The 26,670-nt window shown below is 46.0% G+C and overlaps 1 protein-coding gene across 1 annotated transcript in view; it reads right to left on the reverse strand.

The window, feature by feature from the left end:
- Positions 1 to 24,387: 24,387 nt before the first annotated feature.
- LOC135897014 (solute carrier family 52, riboflavin transporter, member 3-A-like) overlaps positions 24,388 to 26,670 on the reverse strand; it is a 66,176-nt gene continuing 63,893 nt past the window's right edge. The window contains exon 5 of the mRNA XM_070522527.1: positions 24,388 to 25,300. Coding sequence (XP_070378628.1) covers positions 25,097 to 25,300 — 204 coding nt within the window. The 3' untranslated portion in view covers positions 24,388 to 25,096. The remainder of the gene's footprint in view (positions 25,301 to 26,670) is intronic.

A 26,670-nucleotide genomic window follows, 5' to 3' on the forward strand; every position in this document is an offset into this window, starting at 1 on the left:
ATTCGTCTTATTGAAGGCAGTAGACTACTTTGACCCGTCTTGTCGATTACACACAGCCAAAGATCAGTACATAATAATTTTCAGATTTAATGTTCATCTGAATGCGATGGCTCCAGCCGAAACCACAATTTCGCGTTTACCATTCAATCCCCAATGACCTCCGCCGCAGCGGCGACTCCTTTTCTGTGTCATGTCTCCACTTTAACGTAACGCTCTGAAGTTGCCGTGAGGGCCTGTGGTTTTATGCACTAAGGCGTCCCCTATAAAACTTTAGGGTAATGTTGCGATAGTTTTTATGATGCATTTCTAAGTCTGCCAGTATATTTTAGAATTACGTGCGTGTAAAGTTATCGTAGGCTTAAAGAAGATTATCGGGTCCGAGTACATGGATACAAGAATATATCAGTAGAAAAGTATAGCATTGCTGTGTATGAAATGCTCGCGGAAATCGCCGAGCTCGTTTAACAAAATAAAAGCAATAAGAAATATATGTCATGTATACAGTCAAGCTGTATCAAAAGTGATCTTTATTAAGGCAAAAATATCGCGCCCGTTAATTCTTCATAAGATGGGCCATGGAAACTGCCAGCATTTTGAGTTGTGGCTTAATAAATTTGTGACCGTGACAGCTTAAAATTAAGTCCGACAAAGAATAGAACTATTGCGCAAAGCGACATGCTATGTACTCGCTTGATTGAGCGTCTGGAATCCTAGCAATAAAGTTAGCAGCGATTTGATAAATTGACCTGACAGCCCTATGATGCGCACATGTACATCTCAATGCATTATTTTTTGCACTTCTTACCGATGGTCACGAAAGTAGAGAAGTCATTTCCATTGTGTTGTGAGACGTGTGCAACGTATCTTCTCATGTGGATTACTATTTCCCGCCTTTTAAAGTTTAAATTAAAAATTCCACCTTTTCAACTGGACTACCTAGGACATAGGGCATTAGCTGTATAAACAGCCGAGATAGCAAGTGAAATTATAGGGTTTGACTTTCACTGTGGCCTGCTAGGACGTGTGAATAATATGTGAGTATCAGAATTGCCCCGCTCTAGCGCGTCTCACCCTCGTCCGATCTTGAGGAATGCGCTCTCTCAGTTGGCGACGCCAGTTTTCAATGGCGATCAACGAACTGGTTCGCCTTAGTTACACAGTGCGGCTCCCGTCTCGTACACACAGGATGTACTCTTTTTTACCAGTTATCGGCTGTTTGTGCCTAACGGTTGCCGAAACGATGGTGTTACAGTTACGTTCATGTTCCTGCAACACCTACGGACGTAATAAAGCCCTGGCGTATCAAGCGGGCTATGCGTGCCGCCCTTATGGGGGGAGGGGGGCTCTCCATTAAGAACGACCACCAGGTATTGTTTGGCATTCAGGGCCATCGCAATTCAGTTACGATGACCGCACTTAGTGCACAGCAGGAGAAACAACGTCACAGTATTCAATTAGCGAATACACAGTAGGTGTAAATAAACTATTAGGTAATAGTAGAAGACAGGTTGCGACTCCGTTATCATAGCAGGGAAGCAGAGAATTCCGAAGTGAGCATATATTCGAATTGTCCCACGATTTTCGAGATAAAGGCGTCTCGAGATCGTGGTGTGAAATATATTGGCTTTGCATCTAGTTTCTTTGAATTCATAATACACTTCGAGGGCGCATATCGGGAAGCAGGCACTAAGGGCACGAATATTTTAATGCTTACAGGAATTTCCAGTCATGAATGGCGTGCGACAAACTACAGCGCGATAAAGGTTTTTGGTGACGCGATGTCTAGCAGTGGCGCAACTCATGTGCAGGCATGTGCAACTGATTAATGTATCGTGCCATTGACACGCCTGCCATTGGTCGCGAGTGAGCGATGTTTAACAATATTTGGTAACGTCACTACGGCTACAGTTCTCGGAACACCTGCTGTCGCAGTGACTGTTGTTTTAGCGATGACAATGTCTCATTGTATTAATGGTTTATGCGCGAGCGCACCGCGACGTCATAATTTTTAAAGGGATAAAAATTACGGGGTTTTACGTGTCAAAACCACTTTCTGATTATGAGGCACGCCGTAGTGGGGGACTCCGGAAATTTCGACCACCTGGGCTTCATTAACGTGCACCTAAATCTAAGTACACGGGTGTATTCGCCCCCATCGAGATGCGGCCGCCGTGGCCGGGATTCGATCCCGCGACCTCGTGCTCAGCAGCCTAACACCATAGCCACTGAGCAACCACGGCGGGTAATTTTTAAAGCGTTCTTCTGCAAGATCTGTAGATAACTCGTTATCGATAAGGAAGGGGTGCATTGCCTTCTAAAATAGCCAAACACTGAATGAACCTGTAACCGGCCAATTAAGAAGATTTGTATATCGTGATTGAAAGTGTACTGCAGCAGTCGAAAAGATTAAAGTGTTTCTTCTCAGTGCTCTTTTAGGCATTAGTCGCACACATATCCTAAGCCGTAGAAACTTCACCACACGTTTCTCTCAAGCAATACTATAATATTCAGCAAGTATGAAGCTAAAAGGCAATCACTATATTTAGACTATACTGAAGGCACGTCGCATTCAAAGCCCGCTGTCGTCGACATGATTGTGACGTCATAAGAAAGAAGAAAACTTGCTGTCGTCGTGAAGCGACGAAGCTAGGTGCGATAGCGTTGATCACGAACAACATTTCAGTGGCGCTGTCAGGTCGCATGAAAGAAACGCGTCAGCATTACGTCGCACCTCTTTCGCTTCCCCGATCCGAGATTTAAACCGCGTTCACCACGATGCAATTGTCGGCTTTATCGAGGAGCGAAGTCCCAGTGACGGTGGCCCGGTGTAGACCACCGTCAGTTGCACTATATATATATATATATATATATATATATATATATATATATATATATATATATATATATATACAGGGGCGTAGACAGGGAGGAATTTCGGGGCTTCAGCCTCCCCCCCCCCCTGCCCCCCGGCACCAAAAATCATTCTGGATTGTGTCTAGCATATATTTTTCACGCTCGCAAAGGCATCTCAGCCCGTACATTGAAAACTAGGGCAAGATGTGGCCGTACCGCCCATGCACCGGGAGTCACACAACGCAAGGCGCCCCATCGGAGCACAAAGGTTCAAGGGCGTTTCGACAGCGAGCGAGCTCGTCGCGGCCTCTGGCGGAGGCCGCGGAATGTACGGAACGCATCAATTTCAATAACGAAACATTCTGAGTATAAAGGACCATAAGCTTTTTATGCGAAATGTGCAATGACATTTCTAAAGTCGTAAATCGTAAATTGGAACATACAACGAGACAAGCCAAATCAGCACTCAGACAACTTGACAGAGCAGGCAGTGAGGCCCAATGAGACGAAGCGTCGTGGTGGCTCATTCGTGCCATCATGTGAAAGAAAAAAACGTCAACATTTTTTTCACCTGCACCAAAGCAATCATGTCAAGACAGTTAAGTCAGCAAAGGTAACTACGTTCTTATTTTTTTCTACTTTCACTTTTATTCGTGAGGACCCATTTAGCCCCTTTAATTTTCTTGTTCTCGCTACCCGCGGGCTGCGAGAGCCAACCAAAGCACATGCATTTTATGCGAAGCATATTGCAGTCACTCAGTTCAGCCCTTGGGCGCGGCCGCGCAGCCACCATTGAGGGTATCAGCCATTGTTCATTGCTGCACGTCTCATGTGTGGGTCTATTCTCTTTTAAGCTTGCTATGTTTGTTATTAAGTTGCTTCTATTTTTATGCGTTGCATATTGCAAACACTCAGTTCAGCCCTTGGGCGCGGCCGGGCAGCCACCATTGACCTTTAGCGCAACCACGTGACGTGACGTCACGACAGCCGGAGGAAAAGCTGGGCCCCAACTCGCGCAATATGCAACGCATTCTTGGCATAACCAAGCTAAGCCTGGCAATTCCTGTTGTTTCTTCGTCTAGCCGAACCAAATATAGCCAAGCAACAGCAGTTCACCAGGCTAAACAGTGGTTCAACAACTAAAATAAAGGCTAGTATGCTTCGCATCCTGGGCTTAACCTTAGCTAAGCCAAAGGCTAGTATGGTTCGCATCCTGGGCTTAACCTTAGCTAAGCCACAGCCATTTTTTCTCGTATTGAACCGACCACCGCGCGGCGCACTTCAGTGCGCGTTTCTTTTTCTCTGGCCGAGTGGATTTTCGCCTGGCAGATTTTTGGATGCTTTACGGCTAATAGACGAGAGGAAGAAACAATGGTCGCTCGCCGCGATAACTGCGGGGACTCGACGGATTGCAATGCGTTCGCGTGAGCGCAACCTCTCCGGAAAGTCTTGTCTCGATGGTGTAGGATAACGAGCACTATGCGTACCGAGCACTCTGTGGACCAAGCGTCTCAAAGTTATCTTCGATATTCCTTTGGTAACTATATTAGGCGCCCGAAGTAGGCATTCCATTGTGGTCAGCATGCTTTCCTTTGCGTTTTTTTTTAATTTTGGTGTCCCCGTCCTACAAAAAAAAAACCAAAACCAAATGACATTGTTGCGGCGCAGCGAATTGTCGTATGATGAAAGTTCGATTTTTTTTACTTATTCTTTTGCGGTACGTAATGGGCCACGGGATGCTACAATTGCCGGACATTCTTATTATATTGTTGCGATAGCAATTATATGGACACTGCAGGCGCGTTCCTGCCGTCGCGGTCGCCCTCATGTACCGTATAAATTGCTATGCGATAACATCATGACCATGCGCCGCCTGCTGTATGTGCGAGTGAAAGGTGGTGGTGGCATAGGTGAGCCGACGATGGTGCATTAGTCTTGTCTGCGCAAGGGAGGAAAGCGGGGATGAAGAGCGCCGCCTTCCGTGGCGCGCGAAACATTAGGCGGAGTGGATGGAGGGGAGGCGGGCCTTAGGATTCTGTGAACTGTGAATCTGTGTATGCACAATATGTTTATTCGCCCTGTTTTTCGCATTATATACCGTGACTTTCTCTTAGGTATACAGAATAATTCGAGAATTATACCTATATTTAAACATGTTATTCTGAGGCTTTCTGTAAACGAGCAGCGAACTTTGTTTCCAGTGACACTTTTTTGCCCTTTATCAAGCTGCATCGTCGCATTTCTATATACCATTGTATCTTGGCATTTCTAATGTACGAGACCCAGTCGAATGAAAATGAAGCAACCAACCCCGCGCAATAATGGTTCTGTTCATTATCTGCGAAGCATGCGCGTAGCACACAGGCATGTCTCATTTACAGAAGTGACGCGCAGGTGGGAGGATAATGGTTTTTAATGCTGTCATACACTGGGTTGAATACGGTTGCGTAACATGATGGACACTCCAAAAGTTGAACAGCGCGGTGTCGTGAGGTCTTTGACAGCTGAAGGTGTCTCTTCAAAGGAAATGAGTCGCCGTATGGCTGCTGTGTACAATGAACATTGCATTTCATTGGCCACTGTGAAGCGTTGGAGCAAACGGTTCAAAGAAGGACGTGAAATTTGCAAAGACGAGCTAAGACCGGGACAAAGCCACTGTGCAATCACCCCCAACACAATTCCAAAGGTTGATGAGCTGCTTAGACAATAACCGAGGATAGGCATCGATGAACTGGAGAGCGTGTGAAAATCAGTGATGTTCGGTTCACAGCATAATTCGTTGACATCTCGGTTATCGGCTCTTGTATGCACAATGGATGTCCAAAAATTTGAACCGCCGCCAGCAGACGGGGATGTTCGGCGCTGCCTTGACTCATCTGAACCGGCATCACAATGAGGGTGATGATTTCTTGTCTGCAATTGTGACCGGGAACGAATCATGGTGCCACTACTTCGAGCGTGAAACACGACCGCAAAGCTTACAGTGGAAACATTCGAAATCACCACCCCCAAAGAAAGCAAAGGTTGTCATTTTCGCAGGAAAGACGCTGACCTTTTTTCGATCGTCAGATGCCATTACTGATAGAATTTGCTAGACCTGGAGAGGCCATCAGTCGTTTCCGATATTGTGAAACGCCGCATCGGCTGCGTGTTTCAATCAAGAACAAATGACGTGGAATATTGGCGAGTGGGTCATCTTGCTTCACGACAATGCCCGTGCCCACGTCGTGGACGGGGTTAATACAAAATCGGCAAAGTTCAAGTGGGAAACGCTGCAACATCCGCCATATTGCTCAGTCCTGTCGCCTTGCGACTTCCTCATTTTGGGGCAATTGAAAAACAAACACAGCTAAAAGGAGCAAGATTCGAGTCGGTCGATGACGTGAAAGCGGCAGTTACAGACTTCTTGAAGCAGCAACCCAAGGAGCTTTATGAGACGGGAATCACGCGACTCTAGTCAGCAGGAAAATGTCCAAATGCTCATAAAGACTACTTTTAACTAAAGTACCCCATTTGTCATATATTCGCATTGGCTCACTTTCATTTGACTCACCCTCGTATATTTTGCAGAACTCTTGCTTTTTTATGTGATCACTTTTGCAGCGATAATTGGGGTGCGATTCCTCACAATACACAACCGGTGACAGCTGCTCCTGAGCAGTATATCGGAACAAAAGACAGCGTCATTGCGATTTTTCCCTGGCCGTTGTGGATGTTCAAAGTTGTAAACAAGGTTCTTGACTGACGCAGTTTCGTTAAAATATTTGTGTTCAAGTAGTTTATTTCACGGCCTTTACCTTTTTATATCAGTGGAATGTAGTGCTTTGCTGGTTTCGAGGTGACAGAGATTAAAAGTCCATGTGATATTTTCATTCCTTATTAAATAGATAACAACAAGGAAGCATTGATACGAGTTATTTCGAACTCAATTTGTGGAAAATACGAGTGTCTAATTCTATGGAAAAATACATATTTTACGTGTCCTGAGAATGCGTAGCGTTAAAGACTTCGTTTGCAGCAGCTTTCGCAGTGGCTATGCAGTTATTATTCACGTATTTGATCCCGCCACAAATTCTATAAGGAGGAGGACGAGCTGCAACGTGAGCTCCCCCCCCCCCGAACGAAATTTCTTGCTACGGCAGTCGTATGTCTGTGTATATATATATATATATATATATATATATATATATATATATATATATATATATATATATATATATATATATATATATGTATATGTGTGTGTGTGTGTGTGTGTGTGTGTGTGTGTGTGTGTCTGTAGCCTATTCTGAGCTCTCCCATAATTCCTTTACCTGTATACCTCTATTACGTGAGCGACTTCCACCGCTTCCGACACATACACTTTTTCCGTACTTTCTCGCTTCTGATGCTGACGTATTAAAATGACATAAATAAGAGTGTCTACGGGTGACGTTAACGTGTGTTAGCTGCGTTCATTACGAGGACACATCGATGCAGTGTATATCGTGCTCTCCTGACACATCCATCGGCTGGGTGCCGAAACCGAAGCTTGTGCGCAGATAAGAGTTTTGTAGTAAATAATGAGTGCACCTTGTCGCTGGCCGGTACAATTTTTTTTGTAGCTTAGGGGGTTTCAACCTTCATTTACCTTAAAGAAATGACACTTCATTGCTCATTCGATAGTGATCTACGAAATACATCGAAATCAAGACAAAACTTTTCTTGGCCATTATCCGCATCAATGCGTGGACATCAAATGGTCTAATATGACGGTTGTTTAATAAATTAAGCAAATATGCTAATACATTATGGTTCGTAGGGTTATTCTGACTCTTACTTTCTCTTTTTTCTGCAGTACTACGGTTATTAAATCGCGAGAAAGATCAGGCTGAATAAATTGTAGTTTTGGTCTTCATTTTTAAACGGAAAACGTGCATAACAGTCCGCCAACGTATTGAAGCACTTGAGCGGGATTAGCAGTGCGTTGGCCTGTGCAGCTCAGCAAACACCTTGTGTAGAGAGCGTTCTGTCTGTAGACAGGGCGCTATCTGCACTAGGTGTTAAAAGATAAAACAACCATCGGTGACACAGCGTTTAAGCACATGAACACGATAGATGGAGCGCCTGCTGAATTGCCACAAAAGATAACTAAATAGATGAATAGTGCACATATCCTCGAATACATTGCAAGCCAATAGAAACAACGTAGGAAACATTGTAATATCTAAAAAAGAATTTATGAAAAGTCTTTTTTATCCAACATCTACCATTCATTCCCAGATAACTCCAGCAATTCTCAGTGAGAGTTGAATAAATGTGAAATTGCGGCAGGTAACTATGAGAAACTCTGATTCAGTCGAAGTATTCAAATTTCAAGTTAGGCATAACTATGATTGCCCTAAAATGAATACTGAAGATTCAAACTCGAAATTGCGCATTTCTTTTATGATAAGCCAAGTCTCGCATTGAAGAATGTAGGGACCGTGAATCAGTTTTAGAAAAGAGATTTGGTCAAAGAGCTAAAATAAAGGTTAATAATCACTCATACAGCCTGTTCTTGCAGGTATTGTCTTGTTCCATTATATTGGTGGAGTACTTGAGTCGAAGAGAAGCATACTGTTGAGCGTTTCCGACAAATGTAATGAGAAACACAACAGACTTCCAGGACAGCAGCCAACTTAATATATAGCGAAGTTGTTTCTTCTAGAAGCCGTATTAGTAAATTTTATAATGCCGGAACTAATGTCAAACACCTTATAACTCTCAGCCATTTTGCCCCATAACATGGGTCCAATATTTTGCAATCTGGAGCTGTGCGCGAAAATGGGTTCCGTGGCATACTGGAAAAACATGTGCGCAACGCAAAAATGGTTCTCGCGCCATGAATTAATGAATTTACAGCAATGCTTGTCATTCCCAGATGCTTTAATTTATGCGCGCATTTCTGTTATGACAGGACACTTACTACAATGACATGTTAACTCGGTACCATATTTAGTTACCTTCGGCAGCAGAAATAATTCTACGTGGTTCTGATGAATCACGCGTAAAAGGTTCTGGAGTGCTTCTCTATTTACTTTGGGAGCAGACCAAAGTATTCCTCCCATCTTACATTTTGCAAGCAGACAAAACGTGGCTGCCATTCTTTGTAATATTTAAGTCGGCTGCCAACCACGGCGAAGACTTGCGGAAAATTATGAACTAAGGCTTTCAAGCATAATTGACTAACACGGATACATGTGGATCCCATTCCACGCAACATGCATCCGACATACCACGCAAGACGAAGACGAGCCTGGGAGATAACCATGCTACAAGGGCAGGACCACCCAGACACGTATTTCGCGGACGCAAGTATATATCCCCGTACACCAGCACGAACCCCCGCTTTCTTGGCGGTCGTGACGAATAGGGCACGCATGGTCGCGGCTGCGTCCTTGCAGACCTCTCCCAGCGCAACAGCGGAGGCCGCCGCCATTGCCTTAGCTGCGCGAGCCGCACAAGGAAACGGCCGATCGGTTCACGTACTAACGGACTCTCAGGGCGCATACCGACTCTACCTACGGGGAGTTTTGCCGGCTTGCGTCGTGCCCATTCTGGGACCAAGACTAAGGCAAGACCATGGGATCCCCTGGTGCCCGGCACATGCCGGAGTGGACGGCAACAAAAGGGTGGACGGCCTGGCTCTATATATGACAGGCCGAGCCGCGAATCACTCCGCCCTAACGGACCCCCCACACCTGGCGTGACGCGAGAAATACGGCAGATGCAGAATCGGCCTACGAAGAAACGCTCCTCCCCAAGCCAAGCTCAACAGGGCGCATGCAAGGGCCTGGCGCTGACTACAGACGAACACCTTTCCTAACTTGCCTGGGCTACACAAGATGTACCCCAACACACACAAATACAACTGTACCTGGTGTGAAGATACACATACACTCGAGCACATCAGATACGAACGCCCGAGGCGCCTGACACGAGCTTTCTCGCTTCTAATTACGGACTCGCTCGCTAACTGACCGTGGGAGGCGCGACTCGCCGATGTGGGCTTAGAAAGCCAGCTGCCGACTCTCGACCTGGCCCCACGAGCCGCAGAAACCTGTGGGGCCCTGGAATAGGGGCTCCACCCATATACACCACCCAGATTAAAGTCAATAAAATGTTTTTCTTCCTCCATGTTGCAGTGTGAAAGGAACATCGCCCGCCCCTCCGCCGAAGAGACGTTGCCCGCTGACAGCCTTTTCCGTGGAGCGTCGGCGGGAATCGTCTCTTCAGCCGAAAATATTGTTGCTCCCGACACTCCTTCAACAAGGGCTTCAGCGACTGGCTTGCAGTCTGTTGGCGTCGGTGCAGTATGAGAGGTGCGCTGACAGGATGGAAAATACTGTCGCCGACAGTCGGAAGTCGAAAATAGGTGTGAACGGGCGTTAAGAATCCTGCGCCTCTCGGCAGCGAGGGTCCACAGTGGGCGTTGTGTGAGTCGATGTGGTTGTGACGCGATTTAAAGCGATGTTTTTTCGCCTCTTCCACCGACATTTCTGCTGCTGCTGTTGCTGTCTTGCACGCCGATTTGGTGTAGGGCGTGTGTAAGGCATATGGTAGTGGCGTGGGAGAGGGAACTTTGAGACTTGTCCAACGAACTTCGGAATCTTCAGCACAATGCCCTCTGGAAAGCTGGAATTGCCCGTGAGCCCCTTCCTCCCACCCTCCCTTCGCAAAAGGCTTGTAGAAGTTGCAGGGATTACATTTGCATTCACGCGCGAGCCATGAAGGGATATAGAATGGTAGAAAGAGGAGACAGAGAATACACAATACCAACGCCTTTACGAAACGCGTGAATAACAGCCTTGGGAAATGGGCTGTTAGAAAAAAAGATTCGTTTAAGGTCTCTTCAATAAAATATATGCTCTTTAGAGACATGGCGACACTTCTGGACAAACTATATATATTTTTTTCTGAAAATTTGCTTTCTTAAAAATAAAGAAAATGCAAGTTTGTCTATACGGACTACTGACGCACGTCATGCAGATGCAAAACCGCACCATGAAGTGAATGCGACAATACGCAGTGGCGATCCAACAAATCCACACTTCATCCACGATGTCCCAACCCTGCAATACTGGAAGGCCGTGCTGCTTGACGAAAGCCCGGGGAGCCAGCCTGCACTGGTCCGTTGGGCACCAGTCATGGCAGCTATGTCTTCAAAGGCTCCAATAAAAATGATTTCTATGTCTTCCAGCCACGTTTCGATGCGCCGTGTGAGAAAATGAGAGTGCTAACGTGCTCGGAGCCAAAGACAATGGCCCACAACTACGCCTCGAGCAAACACGTCTTGCTGTGCACTGTATGCTACGCAGACAAAAGCAAGTGGTACATGCAATGCAACATTTAACGTCATAGCACAACGGTCGCATGCCGCCAAATCACTACCGAATGTCAGTGAACACAGACAGTGCAGAGACTTCACTTACATCCATTCCCGCACTGCGTAGGCTCTATATATTTTTTATTAGGAACGGAGAAACGTTCTCGGTGTGCATTCATAGATTTCTGCATGCGTGGAAATTGCTGTGCGAGTACACAAGCGTGCGTTTGCCGGGAATGGAGTGTGAACGCGCCCTGTGTGTCGTCATAACACGCCGACGCCAATCGTCGTACGTCGGCAACGAGACAACATGCCGCTAGATTCAGTAGTGTCTTCCAGCTTGCGGGACATACAAGTCTAATCTTGGATGAACCATCTAGCGAGGACTAATCAAATGCATCCGGCGCGGCAATCGCGCAACCGTGAATACCATGGAAATGAATCTTGAACGCCACTGGCACGACGGTCTTTCTCGTCAAAGCTATCGTGTTCCGGATGTGGCTGGCGGTGATCTTCGTAAATCTAAACGTTAACGTTAAATACACCCAAGCGGTAACGGAATGGAATTCGTTTTGATCGTTCCCCAAACTAGGAACTCGTGCAGTACTGTATAACTTCATCTGTGCCTAGAGACTATGGCGGCTAGGTACAGTGTTAAGCGCATGCCAACAATGCTGATCGCATACTGGTTACCATAATAAGAATACGTGTATAATGCGGGATCAATGATCAGTGTGAATAATTGGAGACAGGTGCCTTCTCTCCTTCTCTTTATTTGCTACAAGACGCCCTTTGTAGGGGGGTGGGGCGCAAGGGGTGGGAACAGAAGATATGGAAAACGGCTTTGTTGACGATGGTATTTACAAGATACAGTCATTTCGGCCGGTAAGGCAGATGAATGGGTGATCGCAACAATGGTGGTATGGACGGCTGTGTCAGTCTTCGTTCTGTACACACAAACACAAATAAAATGGTCAGAAGGAGAAATTCGTGCACTTTAGCGAGTAGCATTTAGTAGATCGCTGGTGCCCAGCGACTTGCACAAAGGTGCAAGTGAATTATTCCTGAATTATTCCTCTCTCATCCGAAATACGCCTTGTTGATGTCGAGGTTGTCATAGTCTGGCACGGACGCCTGCTAAAAGCACTAACACGGGTACTACAGGAGCCACTATCGACGCCGTGTTGCTGGGAACGCCGATCTTGCTCGTGCACCCGGCACGCACACGCTCTGCGCACAGCACATGGCGCTTTCGATCCCAGCCAAGCACCTCGTGCCAGTTCGCTTCGTAGCAGACTACAAATTCGGTTTCCGCATCACCTACATGTGCGTGGCGTCACGATAATACGCATGCGTATCCTGAGGTGACGTTGTCACCCAGGCGGCGACCAAACGCTGCTCGCAAATCGAATTCTTCGCATACCGAAGCGTTACAGAATACGGGCCCTGCTGAAGAAGAAATTATCGCCAGCCCGCGGGAAACTAGGTTCTCGTCCCCGTTGCGCTCCGGTCAGACGTTCGGCAAGCCCTGAAAGATGCGACACAGCCGGGCATCTCGAGCTTTCCCATACGCTGTCGAGGATTTAAGAAAAGTACTACTGGCCACGCTTGAATGCTCACTTCGCCCATAACGTCACAATTTGCCGAGACTGTCAGCGAAGCAAAACGCCGACAAGCCCAGAGCGAATGTCACAGCCGATTGAGCCTCCTTGGCGATCGTTTCAGCAGATCGGGATGGATGTGTTGGGGCCTTTTCCGACATCAGCATTCGGAAACAAGTGGATCATCGTGGCTACCGACTAGCTTACCTGCTACGCCAAAAGCTAAGCTTTTCCTAGAGTTAGTGCGACCGAAGTCACTAAATCCTCCGTCAATAACAACCTGCTGCGACATGGTGCCCCAGAAGTCCTCATCACCGAGAGAGGAACAGCTTTCACTGCAGAGCTCATCCAAACCACCTTTGAATACATCCAGACAAGCCACCGGAGGACATCTGCCTGCCACTCGCAGACTAATGGTCTCATGGAGCGGCTGAACAAGACCCTTGCCGACATGCTTGCAATGTACGTCTACGTCGAACAAAAAACGTGGGATGCCGTCCTGCTGTACGTAACCTTCGCTTATAAGAAGGCCGTGCAAGAAACAACGTAGATGATGCCGTTCAAGCTGGTTTACGGCACGAACACTACGATGACTTTCGACACCATGCTGCCGCACGTCAACGACGAAGAGAATGTCGACGTCGCCGCCCATCTCCAGTGCGCAGAGGAAGCCCGACAGCTCACCCGCCTGCGCATCATGAACCAGCAGAGGACGGACAGCCGACACTACAATCTACGACGACGCTACGAGAAATACCAGCCCGATGACCGTGTTTGGCTTTGGACCCTGATACGCCGACAAGGACTCAGTGAGAAACTATTGCGACTGTACTTCGGACCCTACAAGATAATCCTACTTATTGGCCACTTGACTATGAGGTCTTGTCAGATGGCATTTCGCAATCACAACGGCGCCGCGCACGATCTGAAGTGGTCCACGTGGCACGTCATAAGCCCTTTTACGCACGCTGACGAACTTCGTTATTTTGCTGTTTCTTTACTATGGGTCTTTTTGTTTATCACTTTCTTTTGTTTGCAGCATCGGAACGATGCTTTTTAAGGGGGAGGGGCTATTGAAACATGTACTTGTTTATCTTATCGGGTGACCGCGTTTCGCCGTATAATAAATGATATCGCTTAGCGCAGGCCACGCCTGCATATATTGGAATTTTCTCGATTGTTATTGATGGTTCTATCCGCTGTCTGTTGTCAACGAACCTTGTGTAATCTGATCTGCATGTACGCGCGATGCGAATTGTGAAGTATTTTGCGGAAGACACGCGAGCACCATTGAGCCGACTGGAACCCTCCATGACTCATATATAAAAGCCGACGCCTTTGACCCGCTGATCCGATCCTTGACGATCGCCGACTGTGCCGCTGTCGTTGTTGTCTGACGGTAGCCTGTTTTTGAGCGCAAAGGTTGGCGCAATAAAACGCTGGTTTCGTCATTCGTGGTTTTGCTGCTTTCTTCACCCTCACATTTACGTGACAATAGGATGAGTGATTGGACCTTACGCAGCGGTTGTGTAGTAGTCCTAGTGCGTATGCAAGGCGCATTAATTCCTTATCACATACGAGTAATATGGTTGCTTTGTTGGCAGATAAATACACAAAACATCCAAGCCGTTTAATTTCACGCGACCACAATGGCGTAGCAGAAGGAAATGTAAGATAGCGAAACTGGCTCACACGCGGAATTTTACGATTTTCTGAGTTCGCTTTGAATCATCACCGTTGCTCCGTATTTCAGTCATGTGAAATCGCGGGCAAAAGGTTGGAGACCACGGCATCAGCAGAAGATTTAAATATATTCAAGCACAGCTCCGCAGCCTGGAATTGGTTTCATACATTGTACTGGTCAAATAAGCGCACGTTGGCAAGCGTTTTTGGTTTCAGACGGAATGGCAAGGTTGCGAAAAAGAAAAAAAAATGAAGCACATTTGCTACGCAAGATTTTGCTCGCGATTGTACCTAAGTGTGAGACTAAGCGTACGCAATATTCCTGTGCCCGTCCAGGTTCTGGTAGTGGCGGCGGCGTATGTCGACCGGGGCTACTCGCAAAAGACCGAAGAGATCGGCTTGATGGACAGGATTCGCGAGCGTGCCCTCGTGGCCTGCGCTGATGTTCCGCCAAATTCCAGAAGCCGACGCAACGGGTATGTCTGGATGTCAATGACGTTTAGGCCGCGCGCAAAAGTCGACATTGTGTAGAGGATCGGGAAAGAAACTTTAAAAACTGCAAACGCACTCCGCATTCTAGAGTCAGTGACTGTTATAAGGAGCTTCTATGCCACGCACCATTTCGCATAATCCGTCAACACCATCGATACTACCGCCTGCATCTTTGTAGGCGTAGTTCTACAGATTGCTCTTAGGCGGAATGCCAATGCGGGCTTCTCAATATCTCGTCGCTTTGTGGCACTGCAAGCGAGAAAATTGATGCACCATGAGGGTATTTGGATAATGGTCATGCTCTCAAATTTCGAGCTGCCAAGCGCGTAAGTTGCATGTGACATAAAAACCCTTACAGAGAAGTACACCTAAACGACGCAACAAGTTGCAAGGTTGGCGAGTTGCCTCCATCTTTGTTCAGAGACGTACACCTCCACCATGCAACAAGCAGCAAGAATTGCGAATGGCCTTCGTATTTGTCCGGGGACTTCGGCTTAAAAGGGAAGCGCAATATATGCTTGCAAATGACGGCCGGTATTCACAAAAATATTGCCGTTCTAGAAGTTTTTGTGAGATTAAACTTCACAAAATCGTAGCGCTGCACATGATATGGAACCAAAGCCTATTGGAAAAATGAAAAAGGGGCGGTACAGACAAAGCTTCTTATATTTAGGTTGTCTTGGACATTGGCTGGCCGACTTCGCTAATTGCATGTCCAGCATTAGGATTTGCTGGAATGTCCTCTTACAACACAATTCTTGTCGAATAGTTCTTTTGTTTTGAGTACGGGCCGAGAAGCTCTGGGAATTAGGAGCCACATACGGTGGTACTTTCGGTGCACGCGCATCCTATACTACGGCGTTGTAAATGTGGGAAGCGATGGAATTGGTTCATGCTCAACTCGGGCTCCACTGCATAGCAGTCGTAAACAGAAAAAAGAAAAACGTGTCACAGTTTGATATTTCATTTCAAAGAATTTCATATTTCTGATTCTCGTTTGTTGTTACCCGTTAAATCTGTTTTGTTCACTAAGAGTGTAAGGTCTCAAGGAAACTTAAGGAAACTGTACACAGTTCGGTGTTTGGGAAATACTGACAGAGCACCCGTATAACAGCATTATGGCTCTTGATTTCAATCAAATGAATGAGCAGGTGCTGAACTGAGAAAGATCTTCCTCCTTAAGTGTTTTTTGTTCTTTCCTGCTTATTGCCTCTTGGTCTTAAGAAAAAGATAGATCTACTTTATGAAGTGATTTGGTAATACATAACTAGAATTTCAATTTACGTTGTAGCAAAGACAACGAACAGTTTCCTGCTCAATGTCAAGAGCAATGGTTAGCCTTAATAGGTGCTCTGGACATAAATTTGGACATATTTCTTACTCTATTCGTTAGTCGGTTATAATAACTACGGAGGAAGGTAATAAACTAGGAGGAAGCAGATGAGTAGATATTTTTGGGCTAGTTGGTCTGGCACATGTAGCTCGACAATACCACTTAAGCGACGCGGACGTGACACAGCGACAAGGGCGGTGTGCATTACGTCACGCAGCCAAACTTGGTATGCCAACTCGCCGGGAAGCCACTCCCTTCGCGTTTCCCACCGAAGTGTCAGCCCAACGTGTGACCTATCAGACTCAGCGTATTGTCACGAAATCTGTGGTTCGCGGTAGTTTTTATTCAATGTGAACTTGTTGGGCTGCTCTGCTAGTTCTGCCTGCATAGCCAGATCATTAAAACATACTTCGTCCTCCGACGCGGTGATCAAGTGTTCTGTCGGCTAATTTGGCGTCGACCGTGTTGCGAAATGCTCCCTCCATGTTCTTTCCTTTTTAATGATAAAACCGACGCCGTTCTTTTTCGCCGCACTACTGCTCATATCCTACTAGTTCTGCCAAGGTGATGACATCTTGTTCTGAGAACACAGTCTACATACATGGGGAGCATTTGCTTGTCACCTATCTTTTGTATAACCGAAGATGTGTGATGAGAATCGCCAATACGAAGACGCTGCTAGTGCCGTGCCACTGAGTTGTCGTTTGTGATAATGAGATGGGAAAGGGACAAGTCAAATCGCACACATTAAGAATGCTTTTAGAGGATGCGAAGCGAGTCCGACCTTCCCTAGGTTTAAATGTCCTCTGAGAAGCGGTTTGATTTGTTTAGAGGAGGCAATACGGAAAATACCTTCTTTTTCTGATCTCTGCTCTATCTCAGTGCCTCATTTATGTTCTGCTTTTTCTTCTACCTGCCAACACGTGCACATCGGAGATGCGCACGCGCACTGTCTGGCTGGGACATAGTCTTGCACTATGCTGGCGACCAACCACATGTGAAGGAGGCATACTAACAGCTGAAGGTTTCTTGCGGATAAATGTCCATCTGTAGAACCTAGATCCATTATAATGGTAGTATTGCATATACTGAGAGCAGGTGCCTTAGAAGATAGAGCTCTGTGTAATAGGCAAGCACGACATGCCAATATATTGAGTACTTCACCTTAATCCTGAAATGCAGATTCAGGTATAGAGTTTCAGTGCCGGCATCGAGGCGAACACCGCGAAGAGGTTGACAAATTATTAAGAAATAAAGGCAATGGTTGTTTATCTTGTGAAATGAATGACGCACTAAAAATTAGTCGAGTGATCTGCACTCTCAGGGAGAACGGTGCGAGAGGCAGTGTGACATCAGCCGCGCTTTGTGACCTCTTCAACCGAACCCGAATGGAGCTGCTGGCTGTTGTGGCCGCTGAACCGAATGTCGCGTCTCCAGCTGAGGCTCAAAGTGGCCGACGACACGCTGGACCGACGACGGCTGCGAGTCACGTGTCGGCGAAAGCACAAGAAACGCGGCCAGAACCTGTTCGCTGTGGAAGAAATCCACGAAGGCTCCAGTTGGTTATCTGACTTTCTTTCTTCTCATTGTCGTATAGCAATGAGGGCCAGAAATTTATTTTATCTGCTATTGGAGTACACGGCTTGCCTTATCTACAACGCGCACCGCCTTTCACGTTTGGGTGGCGCTATTACAGCAGAGCGTAACATCGGCTGTTACAAAATCGTGACGCTAGCGAATAAAGTAATTCAGTGCCCGATGTTAACTTTTATGAAATGAGCATAAAGATCGAACACCTGAAGACTGAGTGTAGATAATGACTTTGTTATCTTTGTTATCGTTATATGTTTAAATGCCGACAGTACTGCGTGTTCCTCAGCAGTACAGATACTCGTTTGCGTGTGCAGAGCATCCTATTCTTTGAAAGATGGTAAGAGTGCTGCATGACACACGCAGTAATTTGACCTTGATGCGTCAGTGTTATACTGCATGCTTGAGTATTTCGCCTAAAGGGCGAGAAAGTTCACCTTAATGTGTAAGACTAGGGCATGCTGACTGAGTTCAGTAAACGATGACTCCTATTAACTCAGCTGCCACTACTGCAGTGGTAAGCTCTTCACTGAAAGCCTTAGACGATATTCTAGTAAAACACGTTGCTGTGATAGTTCGTGCATTGTATTGAGAAAAACAGCCCAAAAAGACGCACACAGGAAACATAAAAGAAGATGGGAAAGAGTCTGGGAAGCTCCGATTTCAAGATGCGGTAGAAGTGCATCACGTGGCAAACGGACGGTCTGGTCTTACCGAAAAAAAGCCACAACTTCAGCAGGAACCAATCCATTTCTTAGGCAGCAGGAGATAAGTCTTGTGCAGCAGGTTGCGGTGGCAATGTGGCCGATGAGAACATGCAGTGGAGCACTGTGCGATTGGAATAGAGGAAAGGGCTTACTATATCGTAAAAAATATTTCTTTAATTAAGAGTATAGCAAAGTATACCACGCAGGAGTCCCCCGATTTCCTGTATAAATGACGTGGATAAAGCATTACCGATTCGAATACAGAATGTCCACCTTGATATGCTGCTCTCTATGATGGTGAACATGTTTTCACGAATAGCCATTACCGAAAGGTGCTGCAGGATCCCGTTACACCACGTGGTCTTGCACGCGTTCTTCACCCCAAGGAATACCGGCAAACAGTATTGTTTATGAAAGAATGCGTCATGAATGTAAGCTTCCACGTGTACTAGGTAGTCGGTTGTCGACCGCCGTTCTCGAAAACCACATTCGTGTGAATCAAGTGTCAGAGACTGTGACTGAGTATCTTTTCAAATAGCTTGCAAAGGCATCTGGCAAGTGCCATCGGAAGGTAGCTTGTTATCGAGGTTGCGTCTTGACTTTGCATCAAAATTGGAACTACTAAAGCTTCTTTTCACACAGCTGCAAGAACTCTGATAGCCAAAGTTTTTTTTTTTAAAGTGTATGCCACTTCCGACAACTTACCCTTTCTGTGGATTGCCCTATCAAAAAAAAAAAATTCAAAATAGCTGAAGCATTCAACCCTTCTATGTCCAAGTAGTTGGCTGTAGGAAAGTATGAGGAAGCTGGGCTAGAGACTTTGTCTAGTGCGATGAAGTGCTCCAATAATATGTGGCTATCAGCTTTTTTTACCGTTAGAACTCGCAAGATGGGCAACCCCTCCAAGGTCATTTTCTCTCAAGCGGGCAGTTGGCAGAAGTGCCTCGGCTCCTACCTCCCGAAAGGTCTGAGGCCGATGCCAACGGAAGGACCCTTTCTTAGTGCGCAACACCACTGAGGTAGTCGAGTTCGAAAGGAGTCAAGAATCAAAAGAGCACAGACATTCTCGATGGAGATCAGTGATTTATTTATTCTCTACCTCAACATGGCATTCAGGCGAAAGGAGAGGTCTGGTTCCAGAACGCAGTTGACGCCAACGTCGCCAATTTCATGGATCGGCGGCAGTTCTACTTAAGATGCACCGTTGTTCCGCGTAATGAAGAGTTCTATGTTGAGAAAAACGCGATGTGTATTAGCTCTCGCACTGTGCCCATAAAGAATGATTTATTGTTGGCACCATGCCATAATCTCCTCCAGGATCACCTCAGCACAGCAGGTCATGTGGAAGTGTTCCGTTACGTTGATAATTTTTGGTGCGCCTTTCTGCCGACCTAAGTGCAGCCACAGCTCTGTTTGACCAAGTTTTTTGAAAAATTCAAGAGAATGTTTCGATAGTTGACGTTCACAAAGGTATTGTCTGAAAAAGGCAGAATCCGTTTCCATGACCTTGCACTGCACCTCAAGAAGAAGCGCACGCTGGATGTATGCTCCACGTTCAAACAAACACCAGCAAGCGTTGAAAAATGGTGGCTGAACAAACGTACACTCGCAAACTGAAAAAATTCTAAACACAGATTGACGTTTCGGCGCCCAATACGGGTACCTTGTTCACAATGAACGAATGCATGGTGGTCTTTATTATATACGCGTCAGAAGACGTAATGCGCTTGCGTTCAACTCAGGGAGGGGTCCCCGTGTCCGGTTTATTGTGTTAGTAGCAGATTGTATGCAAAGACCGCCATGCATTCGTTCATTGTGAACAAGGCACCCGTATTGGGCACCGAAACGTCAATCTGTTATTTGAATTTTTTCAGTTGGCGAGTGTACGTTTATTGAGGCATGTTCTTTCCTCGCGAGACGAGTTTTCGTCAAGCCCTAGACTTCACTGAAAAATGATGAAGCGCTCATATACCTAGGGGCTCTCAGAAATGCTGTCGTTCGCTCTTGCTGTCACTTCCAGCAGCTTCGCCACTGATAACCCTGACACACGGGCAAAACTAAAGTCTTTTCCAGTAAACCCCTTTTGCTACTCTGAAGGACCCTTTGCAGAAAGGAGTTGCGCCGATGACACACGGCACCGCACTAAACTACTTTAGGTAGTTCCTCAGATGAACGCCGCAAGAAAAATAGCGCTGGCTGTTAAAGCCGCAAGAGAGAAAACATTCTTAAAAAGCTGCGTATTTAATGACACTTAGATATTGTAGAACCTAAAAATATATTTTTTTTCATTGTTGATGGCTAATAATGCTTATAGTCGTTTATTTTATTCGTGTTTTTGCGTTGTTAGCAGCCATTTAACTTGGTCCAGCAACTATGTGCAGCCGGTGTTTTGCTGTGCGTGCTGTTCATTCTGGTGATGCCCACGTTTCTGTCGTCCTTTTTCACGTCTTTGTCGTCCCTTCGTGCGCGCGGGCGTAACGCGTTTTATTCAATATGTTATTCCAACAACTGTGATCGCGTGAAAGAACTGCGCAATTGCAACATGGCTCAGCGAAGCGCTAGCGACAAAGCAAAAGTTGAGGTCGCTCTGATACTTGTCGCTCTCGGATCCCTTGAAGATGAGATAAACGCCGCAAAGGCGAAAGTGGAAACCATCAAACGTCGACTCATCATGAACAGCTTCATGTTGACAGCTTCGGCACTGTTCCTTCGAGCCACCAACCGCGAAAGGTGGACCTACGTGCGCAACGAACGATGGTTTGAAGACACAGTGCCCTGCCTTGGTGACGGCCACTTTAAGAAAAGTTTTCGAGTGAGCCCAGCCACCTTCCGTTATCTTGTGGACTGTCTGCGTCCTTCGCTGGAGAGGGTTACAACGAATATGCGCGAGTGCATTGCGGTGGAAAAAGTGGTGGCTTATTCAAACTGTGTTCCGTGGCAGAGGACCGAGTCGTGGCCACTGTCTTTGGCGTCGGGCGATCAACGGTGAATGGCATTTATCGAGAGTTTTGCGAAGCCGTCATTTCCGTCTTGGAAAAGGACTGGCTCAAGATGCTGCGTCCAGCGGACATGGACGAACACATTCGCGAATTCATGGCCGTCTGTGACTTTCCCCAAGCCGTAGGAGCCCTCGACGGCTGCCACTTTCCCGTATCGCCGCCAGAGGAACATGCCACTGACTATTATAACTATAAGGGATGGTAAGTTGATTTCGCCTGTTTGAGTAATTTACCGTCGTGCCTAAGACATTGTACTCGATGCACCTTACAAATACGCTTAATGTGCCTTTTAGCATGGGCGGGTTACAAATTAGAAGCGCATTTTAACAGCACTGCATTTAGCTTGAATAACCACCGTAATTGTCCTCACAAATGGAGGCCGGCAACTTGCTTTTCTAGGATGTACAACCGCGCGTATTTTTTGCAATTACAGCGATGCAAAAGAAAATCCTCGCTTCAAGCTTACCAAAAACAAAGCCTACCGAGAAAATGAGTTTAATAAGTGTTTACGTAACTATAGTATACGAGAACGAGAAGTATGTTGCAATTCACTTTCGAGGCCTTGAAGCAGCTAACTGCATTATCACGAAAGAAAATTTCCATTGAAAAAATTGGCAGTGGTAACTTGCAGGAGCCGTCAAATGCTACGAAGCGTCGTGGCAACCAAGACGAACATAGCCTCAAATTTATTTACTTGGCGTGATACACAGTGAAGATATGATCAGGAGAGCTTTAGGAGATTGTACATATAGGGCTAATGTTAGGAAATTACTTGAATATGAGGCCGATGTCAATGTTCTGAGGTGAAAGGAGCATAGACACAAACAAGAGATATATTATGTGTATTGTCTAGTGCCTTTCACCTCACAATATGCCAAACCAACATGTCCAGTTTTCCATCCCAACGTCTTGTCAACGCGTTCATGAATTGTTCTTAATCTATTAACATCAAAATTGCAACCGCTATTAAATAAGATGTTCTTATTGACTCGACTATTGTGTATATGTTCATTTTTGCAGGCACAGCATTATTCTTCTGGCTCTCGTGAACCACAAGTACCGTTTCAGGTATATAAACGTGGGTGCCCCTGGAAGAAGCCACGACTCTCATGTTTACCGAATGTCAAGCCTCTCCCAGATGGTTGCAAGTCCCCTTTTTAAGGCTCCGGTGGCAGGAATTGGAGGAGTTGCCGTCCCACCTCTGATATTGTGCGACCAAGCATTCCCACTAACACCAAATCTCATTAAGCCATTTGGACACAACGGTCCACTGAATGAAGACCAGAGAACATTGAATTGCGGCCGCTGCGGAGATCCGTGGCGAGGTTGGGGAACGCCCCCCTCCCCCAACATGTTACGCGAAGGAATGATCAAGCAACGGAGACTGTTTACAGAGTACATTTACAAAAAATAACTGCAGCGCTGGCCAGTTCAGCCGACAGCTCGAGAGCCAGAGAGCGTTCGTCGTCTTCATCGGGGCGGCCGCGTGCATCGTCCAGAAGAAACAAGCAATATGGATGTATCAATATTCATGCTTGGGAGAAACGTCGCGCTTGTGAAACGCATGGAGTGCAGAGAAAACGCAGTGCAGCTCGCAAGGTAACTTGTGACCTTCAAATGAAACTAGCATGTATTCGCACCCATAAAGTAATATAGGTGATCCATAAGGATGCATGACACTACTAACGATTGTTGCCAGTGCCAATATGGTAATACCCTCTACACCACCAACAATACTCTACGTAACGACAGGTTTAGGCTCAGCCGGAAAACGCGCAGGGAATAATTCAGTTCCATGTTAGTGCAAACTGGATGGTTTATTGAGCAACGCAAATATTGCCATCCACCCGACTGTAGCAGAAAACTACAAATGACACCCACGCAGGTTTGTGAGAAAGAAAGTTTCAAAGCTGAAAAGAAGCTCGTCTTGGTGCGGGGATTGAACCTAAAACCATCATCTTTCCGGGACGGTCGCTCTGTCATGCAGGATAATCAAGAGGTTAGCAGATCGCAGAGCAAGGCCGAAATAATCGACAGCTCAGACCACTGGGACACTGGATACGGCAAAAAAGTCCTGTGGAAACCCGAACATTGGAGGGAAATTCACGATAGAAAATATTGTCATCCATTAAACTGCATCACGAAGCTAGAAAGGAAATCCACACGTCTATCTCATAAAGAAAGCTTCACAGTTCAAGAAAGATGTGCAGCTTTAGCAGGTAGCTTTGTCGGTGGTCGATTCTGTATTGGTAAACGCAATGTTATTAGCTTAGCGTTTCCATGATCTAGTGTGAATAATAAGTGCAACGTCAACGTGGGCTTGTCCTGCCCACCACCACAGGCGTTATTTATGAATTGGTCAAATTTAGGTCGTGGTTGTTTTATACGCCGGGCATCTGCTCCAGTATCAACATTGAACAGATGAATATCATTTGTAGTATTGACATTTTTTGTTTCAAAACTGGAGTGGCGAATTCTCTATTCACATTATTGTCTTTGGAAACCACACCATCGCAGTCACCGGTAATTGCACAGCAGAAAACTGACCAAAACGCTATCATGAATACCGTGTTGTGCCAGCCACAGGTTTTGATTGCTGAAGCCATCTGATTCGTCACACTTTTTCTCCAAATAAATATCGATGAAAAAATCACGAAGGATATGAGCAACATGCTGCTTTCAAGCCGGTGAGGTGGGCGGCTCACGGGACCCCTATGCGGAGGCAACTTCATTTGGTATTCCTTTTGTCCCTGTGCTTTCCGTTACTCTCACTAGGCGAGAGCAGTAGGGGGGTGGGGGATGGGGGGAGGGGTCTACGACGGGCACTTGCTCGGCAACTGCTGCGTACGGACACGCGCAAACGAGAAAATAATTTCATTAGTTGAATAACACTGTTACAGCTTTAGAGAACATCTGACTTCTTTCAATTTCAAGAGATTTTCAGTTTCCGTTTAAGGAATCTCTATTGAGGGCTGTAATATGAAATGATCAAGCTGTGCCATGATGCTGAATGATTTTTCCCCTGAGGTGGAACGTAACGTCACGGTGCGTCGGAACTTCAGCACCGAAGGGCGCATGTTACTCCGCTGAACATCAGTTGTCCGTGTTGTTTTTGAAACGACAGTGAACTTCGCCAATGCCTCTTTTTCTTCCACGCTGTCATCCATTAATACCTGATGCTGAGGATATTCGTGAACCTACTCACACGAAGCAGGAGGATGTTGTCCGTTTGAGGTTGGTAACCTCTTGTTAGAGAGATGATCGCTGACAATGACGAAGTCTACTGTGATGTCTATCCGTCCAAACCGCGTTTAGAGTTTAGTCGATGAACGACGATTTCCTGCCTCAGAATCCCGTATCTCGAATTTCTTCAGCGCGCTGTTCTGTGGTGCCACTATCTCACCGATCTCTCAAACCGATGATCCCAACTGGTTCTCGCAATCCTCCCAGGCTTCTTGAAGCTGTTTTTTCGTTAGTTTTTTTGCGTGTCTTTAGTTGGCCAATGCGCAGTGATCTCGCTCGGCGAATATATCCATGTTGACGAGGATGTAAGGTATCAGACTGCCAGCCAGTGCACCTATCTGCGTGCAGGCGCCCACCCAGAAAAGCGCATTTTCTCCGTGGCTGGTAAGTATCAACGTGACCATGGTCTTGGCGTAGCTCAGGACCAGGAAAGTGCACACCCAGCAGCAAACCTGCAAAATTTATATGAGAATCAGAAGGTTTCGAAAGCGCTACACATTTTGATGAAGTTATGGAAGAAAGGGGAAGCAAATTGCGATAGTAAATATGAAATCGAGCTCGAGGAAGCGTTCACGAGAAGAAGGCTAGAATATAAACACAGCAGACGACAAAAGGATGACCAGGAGAAAAAAAAGAAGGAACACAGAGACTGTGAAGAAGAATAAAATGGTGCAATGACCATCAACTCGTCTGTCTTTTACAAGCTCATAGCTCATATAATGATGTATCACTGTTTTGCAACAAAATAAATAAATTCCTGATCGTAGTCTACAGAATCACATAAGCTTGAACATATATTAACAATATGGTTATTTTCCGCATTAAGAGGAGTTTTCTTAAATTTTGTTACCTATTTATGCCATTATAAACGACAAAAGAGAAAGAGAAAATCCTCTTGGTTGCTGTTGTACGAACTCAGATGGTTCATACAATACGGGCTTCATATTGACACATCCTCTTGGTTGCTGTTGTACGAACTCAGATGGCTCATACGATACAAGCTTCATATTGACACATTAGCTAGAAGACATCGAATCAGTGACATTACCTACGTTCATACTAGTGAAAATTTTCCACATGCTAGATGAGCACCGGTTTATAGGCTAGGTGGTTGGATATACTAAGGTAGCAATCAGCACACGCGTGTCAAAGACCTAAGAGACATAACAGACGCCATGAGCGCTCAACGACGTAGTTTCATGGGTGATCAATCGACAACATGATATATAGGTGAACGAAACAAGCAAACAGCATCGAAAACAAATATATGCGATAGCATCTGCGCACAGTCATTGTCTATTACAGCATGCATGAAATTTATATTTTCTGCTAACTGCAAATTCAATGACTACTGTTATTCTATAGCGCAAGTGAAGCTGTGCTGACACAGGTGTCTTGTAGTGTTAAGATTTGTTCTAAAATTTTGCGCGCAGCTATAGCCCGGCATTTGTTCACAATGGTTACTATTCTTCAAATGTGACACGCAGCCGCACTGCATACAGTGGAGCCTAATTGCCCAGAAATAGCACATTCTACTTCCAACTTATGCTCCCTACTCCGGATGCTTAGACAACGACATGTTTTTATGCATGAAATGCTTTTAGCTCCAGTTGCCGGAGACCTTCCTGTGACCTTGTGCGAAAAACCAGAGCCGTTACCCGGGCACTGAAATCAGAAGATCCATGGAAGTTGGGAGAATGAAAACGAGACCCCCCCCCCCCCCCCCACCATTTGTATAGGACGGCATGACATACGCTAGTTACTCCCATACAAGTTACGAAAAATATTGCTTCCGAGTTCTTCCCAATTTGTGTTCCCGATA

The sequence above is a fragment of the Dermacentor albipictus genome, chromosome 7 (genome assembly GCF_038994185.2).
Source record: "Dermacentor albipictus isolate Rhodes 1998 colony chromosome 7, USDA_Dalb.pri_finalv2, whole genome shotgun sequence".
Lineage (NCBI taxonomy): Eukaryota > Metazoa > Arthropoda > Arachnida > Ixodida > Ixodidae > Dermacentor > Dermacentor albipictus.